Raw genomic sequence first — 14,157 nt, forward strand, 5'->3', positions numbered from 1 at the left:
ATCATCTAAGTATTCTGCTATGTTAATTCAAGAAAGAAATTTGCTTACACACCGACCTCTAAGTTACAACTGGACCATGACCTTATCTGATTAGAGAAGTGACAAAATATAGAACTAATTCAAGTAATCAATAGGAAAAAATTCTACATCCAAATGTGTATACAACGTTCCTCTCACAATAAGCGATCACGTGACCAGCACATGAGAGATAAACGTGAGAGGACACAAAATTACCCTCAAATGTGAAATGAGTCTATACAAAGACATTACACACTTTTTCATAAGACTAGACTTATAGATATTGGTGTCTTGACCAATTATTGGAAAATGAACTTAGTAAGAATTGTTTACTTGTAATTAAGGTGTAAGCATCCCCTTGTACTACAAGTCGTTGGATGGCTTGATACTTCAGCGTCATCCGTCATGTCGTCGTCGTCGTGCGATTACAGAAAAGACGGGCCGGGTTCGATTGATACGGGTGGTTATTTTGTTACCAAAAGCCCGTCAGCAAAACCCTCGAGAAATCCCAAAAGCCCTAAACGGCTTAAAGCCTAAAACCCCACAAACCACAAACACACCAAGTCTCCGCCACACTCTGAGTGAAGGCTGAAGCAAATCCTTCTCTCTGCTTCTTCGTCCTCATTTCCAATGGCTGCGGTCGCTCTCAGAAACCCTAGCTCCAGGCGCATCCTCCCCTACTCCTCGCAAATCTATTGGTGTACCCGAGGATCAGTTGGTTCTTCAATCTCTGAATCTAGTTTCGGAAATGACCGATCTTCTAGCCCCAATCCTTGGTGGAGATCCATGGCCACCTTCACACGCACGTTAGTATTCATCCGTTTTGTGTGTTTGTTACTTTGAGTTGGAATTTTTCATAATAAAAAATGGGACTTTTAGAAGAGAGAGATTTGTACGCTTGAGTTTTGTATTGTTTAATTTGCCCCAATTTATCATTTTAGTCTGAATTGGATTTATCACCATTCTTTTCTTGTTTACTCTTTTGAACTTGAATATCATGGGATAGGAATTTTTCTGGTTTGTAACTATAATCACATTCTTTATACATATGATGCTGTTTGGCCAACAGAAAACCTCATGTGAATGTTGGAACAATTGGACATGTCGATCATGGAAAAACCACTCTGACTGCCGCAATTACAAAGGTTGGTCATTGATGCAGTGATTGCTTTTCTATGCATATTTCTGGACTGTATGTTTATCTGTATTTCCTTCTTAAGTAAGAACCTGAAAAGAATTTGCTGAAGAGAGCAGCTTTTCCAACCTATAATACGTCTCCTTCTCATGAAATGAGGCCCGGTACATATGAAAGAGTTGTCAACAGAAAAAGAAAGAATTTTCCATAATCGTAATGTTTTATATTTTCCTCAGGTACTAGCAGAAGAAGGAAAAGCTAAGGCTATAGCCTTTGATGAAATTGATAAGGCCCCTGAAGAGAAAAAGAGAGGAATTACAATTGCAACGGTTAGTATGTTTTTCTTAATTATCATCTTGGCATTTTGGTATTTGTGGAATAGTGTAAGCTTCAATTAGGTTATTGACTCATCTTCTCAAAGTATTATCCCAACCTAACTTGGGTTTGCCTTGATTTTGAAGGCTCATGTAGAGTATGAGACTGTCAAGCGACACTATGCACATGTGGACTGCCCAGGACACGCAGATTATGTCAAAGTAAGCTTTGAATTTAAGGGAACAATATTTGCATACATGAATTCTTCTAATAAGTATGATTAACGCACAGAACATGATTACTGGAGCTGCCCAAATGGATGGGGGCATTTTGGTTGTATCTGCTCCTGATGGGCCTATGCCACAAACTAAGGAACACATTCTGCTGGCTCGACAGGTGGGTATTTTTGGGGTCATCAGATTGCAAAGAAAATCAAACTTATGTGCTTTTTCTCGTGTATTTGTGTGCACATTGATGTATATTTATACTTTTTTGTTGGGTGTATTGCACAGGTCGGTGTGCCATCACTTGTGTGTTTTCTCAATAAAGTCGATGCTGTTGATGATCCAGAGTTGTTGGAGCTTGTGGAAATGGAGCTCCGTGGTTCGTAGATTTAGGAGATCACTTTATTAGCAGACGGCTTTATATTCAATTGAAGTTTTTTAATTTGTCTTATGTTTCTGGCAGAGCTTCTTAGCTTCTACAAGTTCCCTGGGGATGAAATCCCTATCGTCCGGGGTTCAGCTCTGTCGGCTTTACAAGGCACAAATGAAGAGATTGGCAAAAAGGCAATTCTAAAACTTATGGATTCTGTGGATGAATACATTCCTGACCCTGTACGCCAACTTGACAAACCTTTCCTGATGCCAATTGAAGATGTTTTCTCAATCCAGGTAAGTTGGGCATGCATTTAGCCATACTCGTGTAGACATTCCTAAATATTAATCCCTTTAGGGCATTGACATTTGTGACAAGGATTGTCTTAAAGTTGGCCTTTAATTTTGTTCATAACATCTGGGTACGTTGCTCTCGTAATATCATTGCTGCTGCTTTTACAATTACTACTGTTTTGATCATGAAACTATTATTTTTATTATAAACTATTACTATTATAAAATTGATGTGATTTATTTGAATTGCCCATATTCTTGTGTTTCACATTTCTAATGCCTTACACTGTTCTGATCCTTATTTTTATTTGATTTTCTTTTTCTTTTGTGCGTGGTTTTTTGTAGTAGGTAGTTTCATTTTTAGCGGTCACTTCACATTATCAATTTCTTTTGTGTTTTGAAGGGTCGTGGAACTGTTGCCACTGGTCGTGTTGAGCAAGGGACCATTAAAGTTGGCGAGGAAGTTGAGATTCTGGGGTTGCATCAGGTCTGTCTAACACAAGTTTTTATATTGTTTGGTGCTGCAAAGCTTTCTTGTGCATCTATTTCCCTTTTATTACTTTAGCAAATGTTTTGCTATGCAACTCATTCTATGAGTTGGCATTGGCCTAAGGTGGACCTTTAATTTAGGTGGCATTGATCTTTGAATTAGTTTTGATAGCTTGAGGATAAAATACCACTCTAAGAAGGGCTAATCCTTAGTTTGTGTTCTTTGTCAGGGTGCTCCTTTGAAAACAGTGGTGACTGGTGTTGAGATGTTCAAGAAAATCTTGGATCATGGAGAAGTAAGTGACTGATTCTAAACACACTTCAATATATTAAGGCTTTTTTACCGCACAAAATATATCTCATGATGGGTTTGTGCACTCGACTAGGCTGGTGATAATGTTGGTCTTCTTCTTCGAGGTCTAAAGAGGGAGGATATCCAACGAGGACAGGTGTGTGGTTTCAATTGCAGCAGAAAAATTACGTGTGGAAATTATTTTAAGAAAAGATATTGAACTTGTGGATATTACCTAGTGAGTTTATACCTTGTGAAAATGATTCTTTTATTGGTTATTTTTTATTTGATGCGCTAAGTTTCTTTCAATTGTTTGGGCAACTAAACTCTGTTTCAGCACTGACTGTTGTAAATGTTGGATGGCTCTGCTGCACTTGTTTGTTCCTATTGCATAGGTAATTGCTAAGCCAGGAACAGTGAAGACACACAAGAGGTTTGAAGCAGAGATATATGTCCTCACAAAGGATGAAGGTGGACGCCATACTGCCTTTTTCTCAAACTACAGGCCTCAGTTTTATATGAGGACTGCAGATATCACTGGAAAGGTAGAATTGCCTGAAGATGTTAAGATGGTTATGCCTGGGGACAATGTTACTGCAGTTTTTGAGCTGATTCAACCGGTTCCTCTTGAAGCAGGTTTGTACACATCATCTCTGCTGCTGAAAGCTAAATAATCTGCTCGTCTGTGTGTTAATTTGACGTGGTTGTTATTTCCAGAGTTTCACTGTTTCTGTTTCCCTATTCCTTTTAATTGAAGTTTTGAAAGCTAAAACTTCCCTACGTTCATGTGGCAGGACAAAGATTTGCCTTGAGGGAAGGAGGTAGAACGGTTGGTGCAGGAGTTGTTTCTAAAGTACTCTGAGATGAGATTTTCCGGCTCGATCCTTGAATCTCTTTCTGTATGCACATTAGTGGAAAAAGGGGTGGGGAACCAAAAGAACTCTTCACTTAGAAAAAACTGACGTGTGGTAATTGGTTACATAATCCGCGTTGCATGAGTTTGTTTTAGGTATTTTCGATGAGATCATCTGTGTTAGGAAAAGAACAGAGTAAATTAAGAAGGAAATTTGGCACGTTTTCATCCCATAGTTTTTACCAAGGCTGTCAATAATGTGATCAGTGTCTGTTCGTTCAAGTAATTTATATTCTTTACCATGTACAATGTGACATTATTTTTTTATCTTCCGGTGGCCGTCATTGCTAATCTGTTTCACTTGTTGAAAGCCTAATTGTTCCTTGTATGTTCTCTTTGTTCGTTTTTGGGTTTGCATGCTTGCTAGTTGCGAAAAAAGGTAATGGTATAAATAGAAGATTTTGCCTTTTACCAAAAAAACGTGCCCAGATAGAAAATAATCAAACAAAGATAACATAAAGAGCCAATTGACCTGGCAGAAAGGAGGGAAAAATGGAAAGCACGATTCCAACGGTATTTGACTTCCAATAACAGCTATTATTAAAACATTTATTCTATAACCAATGCAAAAGTTATTTGAACAGCCATCGAGATTATAAGATCATAGAGGGGAAGAGAAAGACAGTTTCATGCACAAAATTGTTTAGTACTACAGACTACCACCAAGTCACCCTTCTATCAATTCACATTCTACATGACTACTACTACTACTACCAGCTCACTGGTCCAGAGCTCGGATGACGAGACCTCTGGTTCACGGCAACTGAAATCAGATTTCCAACTTTTCTTTCAAAGATGGGTTCTTCACACCTCATGTCCAACAAGCTTCACCTCTCTGCCGATCACCCAACTTGGTCACCATATGTACAGATATTCTCTTGTTCATCGCTCTAGTCAAATGTTCCTCAAACCATCTGTGTATCTTCTTCTTCTCATTTCATGCTCAAGCAAGCCTCAACACGGCCACTGCCATCAGTGTTGCAGCTCTAAAGTAAATCTCTTTCACACTTCCCTCTACCCTTTCCATTATTTCCTCTTCTTTTAGATCCAACTTCTTTGAATTCTTGCTGATATGAATAATTGTGTCCCTCAGCTTGTTCACTGCCCAAGAGAGCCAAACTAACCCAATTGCAACTCCAGTATTCAAGAGTTTGGACGCACAAAAGGGCCCCCTCCCACAACTTACTTTACAGAGGACAGAGAATAGGAGAGCTAAGCCAGTTCCAGCGATACTAGCAGAAAACTGGGTGAGGAGCTCTGGAACCTCAGGGCCAGATCTTTGAAGTGAGAGAATTGCTGATTTCCCATGCCGCCTTCTGTTAATCATTAAAGATAGAAGGCTCTCACAGGCGTGGAAATAGTTCCTCTTGTAGAGATCTCTATCTTTGCCTACTCTTTTCCCACTCTTCTGCTTTTGTGTTGCCTTTTTTTTGACTTTTTCCGGACTGTTAAGTAGATAACAGACAAAAAGTTAATACGAAGCATGCTTTGATCCAAGATTTGGTGGAAGAACAGGCATACCAGTGTGACACCAATAACATCAATTACAGCAAAACAATTTAGTTTAATCTTGAAACTGATATCCCTTCAACAGGTACAAAGAAATGGAAAGAGAAAGGGTAAAAGGGAAAAAGAATAATAAAAACATGTTCATGTCAATACCTCTTTAAAGGAGCAAGGGTAGTCACTTGCATCTTCAAAAAAGTTCCATCAATATTAGCTCCTGCTTCCCTGCTCTCCACCCTGATTCATAAAGTTATTGTCAGGTCATGTTTTATAGGAATGGAGAAGACTTAAAATATAGACAGTTGGAAAGTATAAAGAATATTCATCAAAATGAAAGGTATTTTTCTAAGAAAGGATTATTAAGGAAATATTCATTCTAAACTCAGTTTTTCTTTCGACCAAAAAAAAAACACTCGGTCCACAAGATCTACTGATTCCATACTGTTGAAAGAAATATACTCATGCATGTGTATTCAAACATAGTTAGAAAATATTCATTCTGAGGACTATGATAAGTATTTGATCCTGTAAAAAAAAGATGCCAAATTTAAATTTAAAAAAAGGTATAATCGTCCATGCATACCTATTGAAGTGCGGAACCAGCACAGACTGCTTTTTCCAACAAACTGAGTTTCTCAATGAGTAAAACTCAGCAACAACCGAAAGGAGATGCTCCATCTCAGTCCCTGTACCTGTGAATAAGACTCGACCATCTGGCTGAACTGCAATTTTGGAACTCCAGGCAAGACCTCCCACAAAGTCCAAGAGAGGCTTCTGGGTATTAAACTCACTACTTGGGTAGATAAGAGAAGGAATGAATGCTTGTTGGCTCATTTCATGTAACCCCATCAAGTTATATAGTACGGTTATATCTAGTCCGCCTTTCTCTGCTTCAGTTTCTCCAGACTTGAGGAACTGCAACATTTTTTCACGTCTTATGAAGTGTTCAGCAATTCCAATACTGAACAGCACTGAGTCTGGATGAACATCTGTAATCAGCAGGAAAAAGAGATAATTCAACATATTGCAAAGAAATTACATTTCATTATAACATATGCGATAAGGATATAACCGCATAAATCTGATATGTCATTATTGCCAAGTTAAGTTGTTCTAATTTATTTTAGGATGCATGAGATAATCATTTATAGAAAGTTATGCTGGAAATGGAGAAGAATAAATCTAATTTATTGTAGTACCACTCAGCCCATCTAAATCTAATTTTATCTGTAACCACAAAAGAGCAAGATAGACAAAATTTAAATAAATTCTTTGGGACAAACGGCAATGAAATCAATATTGAGGTGCATACTTTGCATCTCAGTGAGTACAGGCCTTTCGGTCTTGGCAAACCAGTTGGCCTCTGGCAATCCATTGGCGAGTTTCCATGGCTCCTCACATTGCTGCGGCATCAATTTCAAAGATCCCAGTTTTGTGATTTCCTGCTTTGCTCCATAACTCGGCAGAAGGGGTTGAAAATCCTGCTTTAATCAAAGGAAAATATATAATCTTTTCAGCAACAGCTTTAAAAGAAAAAGGAAAATATATCGGCTAGAACTTCAATTCCATTCAGAACAATAAATCAAAACAAGAAAAACTGAAGCCCCAGATAGAGCTAAACATGCAAGACAAACTCAAGGAACCGAATTTGATTAATATGAAAGCAACCCAAATAACAATCAGACATGAAAATTAAACCCAAATGAATCAAATTCGAATGCAAATACAAAAATCTCATCTGCAAACCAAATACCAAACCAATGAAAACAAATAAGCTAAGCTAGAAAACCTTTGCTTTACCTTGACTATGCCCTGCTCTTGCTGTAAAACAAGGCCGTGAGGGTAGCCATGAGAAGCCATCAAACAAAGCTTATCTGCCATGGCCGAGAGATACACAGTTTCAGAAACCAAATTTCTCTCCTTTTTGGTGCGTCGTGCCTCTTCTTCACACCACCATAAACTGATCCATCCCTGGACCTCAAAATCCAAGATTTTTCACAGTTTGGTCTTTTTCATTTTGAGCTGCAGCCACACATAATAAAAATCGGAAATAACAAAGTCGGATTTTATGTCATCCAGTTGTTTGATCGACAAATTTCTGATCTGAGAATCCAGGTTGGATTTCTCACGTCAGACAAAAAGTGTCTGTTTTCTTCCACCTTGGACTCTCCTGAATATTGGGTTTTCTGCCCGTGTAACTTTGTGCACCATACATTATATTTCTTTAGTTTCTGGTTGTGACATCTTGGCCGTCGATTTTGCATACCATTGTTGTTTGATTTGGCTAGGGTGCGATGAGTCCCTACTGAAACAGAATTGAGGGGAAAAAATCTTTGCATGGAAATTGACCCCACAATGGAAACCTCTAGATTTATGTGAGGGTTTGGATTGTGACATACCAAAAATGAAAATAAAAATCCGACAGATGTTATCGGAAAATAAAATTCATCTTCCAGCTTGCATAGTTCGAAATTTACTTTAAATTCATTCTCATTTTGAGGGTGCTTTAATTATTGTGAAATTAGTTGGTTAAAATTTCAGTTTTATTCAACAAATTGTGTTTATTGCACATTTTATTTTGGGTAATCAAATAATTTTTTATTTGAATAATTTTTTGTATGAATGACCCGACTTAAAATAAAAATAGTCTGCAAAAGACTTACTAGTGTAGTTGTTTAGAGTAATTGTTCCTCTAAACAAGATCATAGGTTCGAGTTCTAACATATGTTCCGATTGTTGAATTAAATTATGAAAATAGTCTATAAAAAAAGGTGTACATTTTCTTTTTAAAATAAGAAGAAGTCATTATCATGGTGCCAAACTTTATGCTTCATTTGGCACACCTGAATGTTTTTCCAGTCTCTTGACAAAGTGCAACATGTGAGTATTAAATCCAAATCATGGCATTGATTATCTTCTTAAATACAGATCAATCACTTAAGCATTCAAGAACTCAACCACAACACCAAAATGATAAAAATATTTGGTCATACTAGTCGTGTTTGCTGCCTTTAAAGCAAGGCAATCCCTTATTCGGTTCTCTTTATTTTAATAATGAGAGCTAGCTGGCTGGCTGGTTCTTTATTTTCTTGTTTGTTTTTGTGGGTCTCCCATCTATGCTGGAAAAGTATATAAAATAAAAAGATAAATAAATGTTCTTTTAAAATTAGAGAAATAAATGTGACCACCAAACAGAGCAAGCTACCATAAAATCTAACATCAATTTGGTCAAAATGCTTGTAACTGAGATTAAATGGGCTGCAACAACTCTGTGTCACATGCAGGTATTTTGTTACATTCATAAATGCACCATCTACTTGTTCTTCCTTCTTTGGTCAATGGTCGTATCAATGTCATGTAGTGAATAATTCATATATTTCACAAGTAATGTTCAAAAGGAGGAGAACACAAAATATATAGAAATATCCGTTGCTTTAGAAGCTTTTCTTTGAGAGAATGTTACGATCAATCACCTGCTTATGTAGATTGATTTTGGTTATTGTTACGTTTGAAACCTTACATGCATCAACGACAAGAATCATAATGTGCGGGCCAGCATGCAACCGATCTTAATATTGTTTTTTTGTTTTAAAAAAATAAAATAAAATAATTTATATTTTTTTTTATTTGGAAGATGATAATAGGAAATCTATCAGGTTCACATTTGTTGACACCTGGCATTACTCACAAGTAAGTAGTGTGGTCGTCCGTGTAGACTAGTTATCCCCGCAGCAGGTGGTCAGCTCATCACCCGTGCAAGCTGGCTCGCGCACATCGCCAATTGGCGCGTCTCATCTCGCACAACTTGAGCAGCAAGCCAACGGCTATTTAATCCTATGTTTTGTTGACTTTTCCCCTGAAAAGCAAATTACAGATTTTTATATGCATAAATAAAAGCAAAATATAGATGTAAAATAAGTTTTGCGACTTCTCCCAATTTTTTTGTTTATTTAAAATAATAAATTAGAAAAGAAAATATATGACAACTACTATATTTTTATACAAAAACACTTGAGGAGTCTAACCCAAGAAAAAAACATCCACTATTTACTTAAAAATAAAAATAAAAAAGTTTGTTCTTATTGTGTTATTATTATACAACATGATGCATTTTAAAATATATATTTTTTAATGTAAGCGATAGTTTAAACTATAAGGGTTGGAAGTTTCTCTCACTCACACACACTAACAAGGTGTTATGAGGGTGAGAATCTAAGACTACTAGTTTGCAAGTCAATGTCATTTTCTACTATGTTAGACCCTATTGACGATATTTTATAAAGTATTGACTCTGAATGAATTATTTTTTTCTAGATTGTAAAATTATCATTAGTTTATATGTGAAAAGCTCTATTTAAATTGACAAAAAAAAAGGGAACTATTTTAATGTATTTCTTTCCCAAATTGGGGAACAAATTTGAACATGGGTTTATCTTATTTATCAATCTCACTCCCAATTATTATGGACACTATATATGGAACATTTCTAAATAGAGAAGTAATCTGCGCGAGGATTAAATTGCGTATCCGAATGACTAGAATGGCCTTGTGTCTCTATAGAGGCGGATGCATACGTGGCTCAATGGAAGAGCGAGTTGGTGGAGTTTTAAAGGTCGGCAAGTGCGCTTCTGCTTCATCACCAATAATTTCACTGTCGGGAAAAAACAACTATAAAAGCACAATCACAAGTCGTCGTTTTACCATCTTTCTCTCTCTCCTCTCTTCTCTCTTCTTTCTCTGATTGTGAGAACACGAAGCTCTGGAAACTCACCTTCGAGAACAACATAACTTTCCCGAAGGAAACCCTAGATTCTCTCGCAATACAGTCACTTTCCCGAGAAAATATTCAGGAAAAGAAGAATCTTGTTTCGCAAGTCCAAGGTTCTTCATTTCGCATCCAATTTTAGCCAAATTCCACATTTCCCGATTAAACCCTAGATCCCAAATTCAATCCCAGAAAAATTAAAGCCCCAATTAATTCAATTTTGTCGCCGGGTATGGGTAAGGTTTTCAGAGAAACCTCCAGGCCCTCGTCTTCTTCATCTTGCCCGGCCTCTTCGTCGCCCCCGACAACCACATCGACGTCGATCACCGAGACCGTCAACGGGACCCACCATTTTAAGATCACGGGTTATTCTTTGTCCAAAGGGATTGGAATTGGGAAGTACATAGCGTCCGATACGTTTAATGTGGGCGGGTACTCGTGGGCCATCTATTTTTACCCAGACGGCAAGAGCGTCGAGGACAATGCCGCGTACGTCTCGCTCTTCATCGCGCTCGCGAGCGAAGGAACCGATGTGAGAGCTCTCTTCGAATTGACCCTTTTGGATCAGAGTGGGAATGAGAGGCACAAAGTGCATAGCCATTTCGGGAGGACCTTGGATAGCGGTCCCTACACGCTCAAGTATCGCGGTAGCATGTGGTGGGTTGGCGAATTTCCAGTTCTTGATTTTGTCTTTGTGGGAATCTTGGTTTTCTTGCCTTCTGTTTTAATGAAAGTTTATAAGTTTGTAAACGTTGGTAATTTGGGTTTTCCATTTTCAAAAAGAAGCATGCTTTTATTTTTTGATCTGTTTTTGTTTAGATGCAATGTTTACATATAACAGATCCAGAAGAAGGGTTTTAAAGTTAGGTTTAAAAATGTTGAAACTCTGTTAATATAATTAGGAAATGTGAAGCTGGATTGAAAATTTTCTGCAATTTGGTAAGGTTTTGATTGCTTGTTGTTTTTGGTTTTTTCACTAATCTTGCAACCTGCAAAACTTTAAATCTCTATGCTGAACCTGATTTGAACTTGTGTATGATATTTATATAAATGTAACGGCTTTTCTATGCGGGTACAAGTAGGAAAGTAAAAGGCAATATGTAACATCGGGCAGTGAGAGAATAAATTCATTGTTGATCTTGTTAACCTGTCAATGTTCCATTTGATGTTTTAAAAGTGGCTGCCAGGGGGTTTAGTTGACTACTACTTTTGATGCATGCCTTGGATTGATTATATAGAAATTTCATGTCATTTGAATATGACAAGGCATCGATGTTTTCTATGCAGTCCAATATTCTCCATCATGTTGTGTGATTTTCTTGGGGTCTAGCTTGGTTTCAGCCTTGTATCCTGTACATATCCATTGTTGTCACTAGTTTGCATATAGGAAGAGTTTAATGGATTCTTGGGATGCTGCAGGGGTTACAAGCGTTTTTTCAAAAGAACTTCTCTGGAGACATCAGACTACCTTAAAGATGACTGCTTGTCAGTAAACTGTATGGTTGGTGTTGTGAAGTCACACACGGAGGGGCCAAAAATATACTCCATACCAGTACCACCATCCAGCATGGGCCATCAGTTTGGGCGGCTACTGGAAAGTGGAAAGGGAACTGATGTAAATTTTGAAATTGACGGTGAAATTTTTGCTGCTCACAAGTTGGTACTAGCAGCTCGATCACCTGTATTCAGGGCCCAACTATTTGGTCCTATGAAGGATCAGAACACTCGGTGCATAAAAGTTGAGGACATCGAGGCTCCAGTCTTTAAGGTTTGATGCATTTCTTCTTTTTCCTTGGTTGGTTATGTTATACATTTGTTTAACTAATGCTGATCAATCTTTGTACTTTAGATAGTAAATTGGTTACCATATTTATTTGCAATTGTATCAGTTTGTCAGGCATGTTGCATAGACATTGTCATCCAGGAGTATGATCTCATGCTTTTTGTGCTTTAGCTGCAAATCCTGCCAGATGCTAGTGATCAAATATGCATTCTAGGATGATTTTTTTATTTTTTTATTTTTTGCTTTGTTGCTTGTGCAGAGTGGTTATAAGTGGTAAAACATGGCCTAGTGTGAAGTAATAAGTTTCAGTTTTCATGGAGAACTCCCTATTTGGGTTGTATTATTATGCTTTCTGCATAATGCTTATTCTCTTTCATTACAAATTTAAGCTAGGTTGGCTATGCGGTTTCTGCTCTAATTCTTTTTTTTCTTGTGCTATCGTGTGAACTGTAGAATTGTTAATTATAACCATCCACCTGGGAATTGTTTCCATGGATATTATTGGCTTTGTTCTCACTTTTCAACTGTTTTTCCACTCATCCATTTTGTCCTTGTGCAGGCTTTGCTTCATTTCATATACTGGGACTCTCTGCCTGACATAGAAGAGCTTACTGGAATTAACTCCAACGGGTCTTCCACTTTGATGGCGCAGCATCTGCTTGCAGCAGCAGATCGGTATGGCTTAGATAGACTTCGGTTGTTATGTGAGGCAAATCTCTGCAAAGATGTTGCGATAAACACTGTGGCAACGACATTAGCATTGGCAGAACAACATCACTGCTTCCAGCTGAAAACTGTGTGTCTCAGATTCGTTGCAACACCTGGAAATCTATCAGGTGACTCTTTGCTCTATCAAGCTTTGTTTTACAATGTTGTGTAATTTGAAAAAGCGAACTGTCATCATCTAGGCCCCAAATGAGATTGTTGATGATGATTATGCATGATGATTTGGTTATATGTGGATGACTCTAAAAACTGTGGTAGAATCGTAATCAAGATTGGAGAAATTAATTACTACAATGATCTATGTATTGACTTGTCTTTCTTATTCCATTGAAGTTTTTAATTTGTATTCAGCTGTAATATGTGTCCTTTTTTCCATTGACGGTTATATGAATTAATATGTTTCATGTTAGTCCAGATGGTTAGTTTAAACTATAGCCCTCAAGGTCTAAGGATCCATGTTTCATAACCTGTCATGTTAGGCTTTACCTATCATGAGAGTAGTACTTCCTCTTGGCCCTTTGGAAGGTCATTTGGTACTTGATTATACTTCCATCATTGGCCATTTTACCTATGGATACATAAGCCTTTGAAAAGGGTTGTCAAAATTGGCTGAGATAGCAACAAAACAACCCACTCTGTATAGTGATATGTGGTTTACAATTGAAAACAACTAGGGTATTTTGGATCTTGTTTTTTACTTGGGACTTGGTGTAATTACTGGCCACATGAATTCTCATCTTCCATTCTTCCGTGTTTTGTACAGTGTCTCTTGTTAATTTTTTTTTTTCCTAGACCTTTTTGTTTTGCTTCTTCTGATGCATTGGTCTTTGTTTGATTTGTGATTCCTGAATATAAATAAATGCGAATGTTATGTAAGTAATTCTTAATTATTTTATTTTTGTTTTGCAGGTGTGATGCAAACAGATGGTTACAAACACTTGAAGGAAAGCTGCCCGTCTGTTCTGACTGAACTCTTGGAATATGTAGCTAGAGTTAGTGAACATTCTGTATCTCTATGCAGGCATGGGAATGAAGCTATTCTTGATGGTAGTGACATCAATGGCAGGCGGGTGAAGCAAAGGCTATAGTGAACTGAGCTTTTCAAACATCTACCATGTAGAAAAACAAAATGGAAAGAAAGATAGAGAAAAGTGAGGGGAGAGATTATTTCTAGGTTTAGAAATAACTACTAGTTTTTTAGGCTTGTTATTCGAAAGGATGTTGATGTCTCTGTTGGCTTGTAATTGAACGTTGTAGTACTTACTGTTTTGATTGAGAAAAAGAAAAATTCAATTCCCTGGTTTGTGCCTCTCTCTTTCTCCGTG

General features: G+C 37.4%; 3 protein-coding genes across 4 annotated transcripts; 2 read left to right on the forward strand and 1 right to left on the reverse strand.

Moving 5' to 3' along the window:
• The first annotated feature begins 541 nt into the window (after window positions 1-541).
• On the forward strand, window positions 542-4,362 carry LOC103333803 (GTP binding Elongation factor Tu family protein). The gene is made up of 12 exons (XM_008236695.2): window positions 542-824; window positions 1,088-1,163; window positions 1,390-1,482; window positions 1,615-1,689; window positions 1,760-1,864; window positions 1,981-2,071; window positions 2,156-2,361; window positions 2,762-2,845; window positions 3,078-3,143; window positions 3,234-3,296; window positions 3,535-3,775; window positions 3,934-4,362. The coding sequence occupies exons 1-12, from the start codon at window positions 649-651 to the stop codon at window positions 3,999-4,001; spliced, it is 1,344 nt and encodes a 447-aa protein (XP_008234917.1). The 5' UTR covers window positions 542-648; the 3' UTR covers window positions 4,002-4,362.
• Window positions 4,363-4,568: 206 nt separating this feature from the next.
• On the reverse strand, window positions 4,569-7,827 carry LOC103333802 (uncharacterized). Of its 2 annotated transcripts, none has more exons than XM_008236694.2 (5): window positions 7,359-7,827; window positions 6,871-7,039; window positions 6,142-6,547; window positions 5,715-5,795; window positions 4,569-5,497 (listed from the first exon to the last, which is right to left on the reverse strand). In XM_008236694.2, exons 1-5 carry the CDS (start codon window positions 7,437-7,439, stop codon window positions 4,996-4,998), a joined length of 1,239 nt encoding a protein of 412 aa, XP_008234916.2. In that variant the 5' UTR covers window positions 7,440-7,827; the 3' UTR covers window positions 4,569-4,995. The 2 variants fall into 2 exon arrangements, with proteins under 2 accessions (XP_008234916.2, XP_008234915.2); XM_008236693.3 differs by having other exon boundaries at window positions 6,871-7,042; window positions 7,359-7,822.
• A 2,397-nt stretch (window positions 7,828-10,224) lies between these two features.
• LOC103333929 (BTB/POZ and MATH domain-containing protein 2-like) lies at window positions 10,225-14,135 on the forward strand. Its single transcript, XM_016795442.2, has 4 exons — window positions 10,225-10,980; window positions 11,743-12,091; window positions 12,666-12,942; window positions 13,742-14,135. The coding sequence occupies exons 1-4, from the start codon at window positions 10,556-10,558 to the stop codon at window positions 13,918-13,920; spliced, it is 1,230 nt and encodes a 409-aa protein (XP_016650928.2). The 5' UTR covers window positions 10,225-10,555; the 3' UTR covers window positions 13,921-14,135.
• Window positions 14,136-14,157: the final 22 nt, after the last annotated feature.

Source organism: Prunus mume, linkage group LG6 (genome assembly GCF_029339155.1).
Source record: "Prunus mume cultivar Tortuosa linkage group LG6, ASM2933915v1, whole genome shotgun sequence".
NCBI classification, from domain to species: Eukaryota; Viridiplantae; Streptophyta; class Magnoliopsida; order Rosales; family Rosaceae; genus Prunus; species Prunus mume.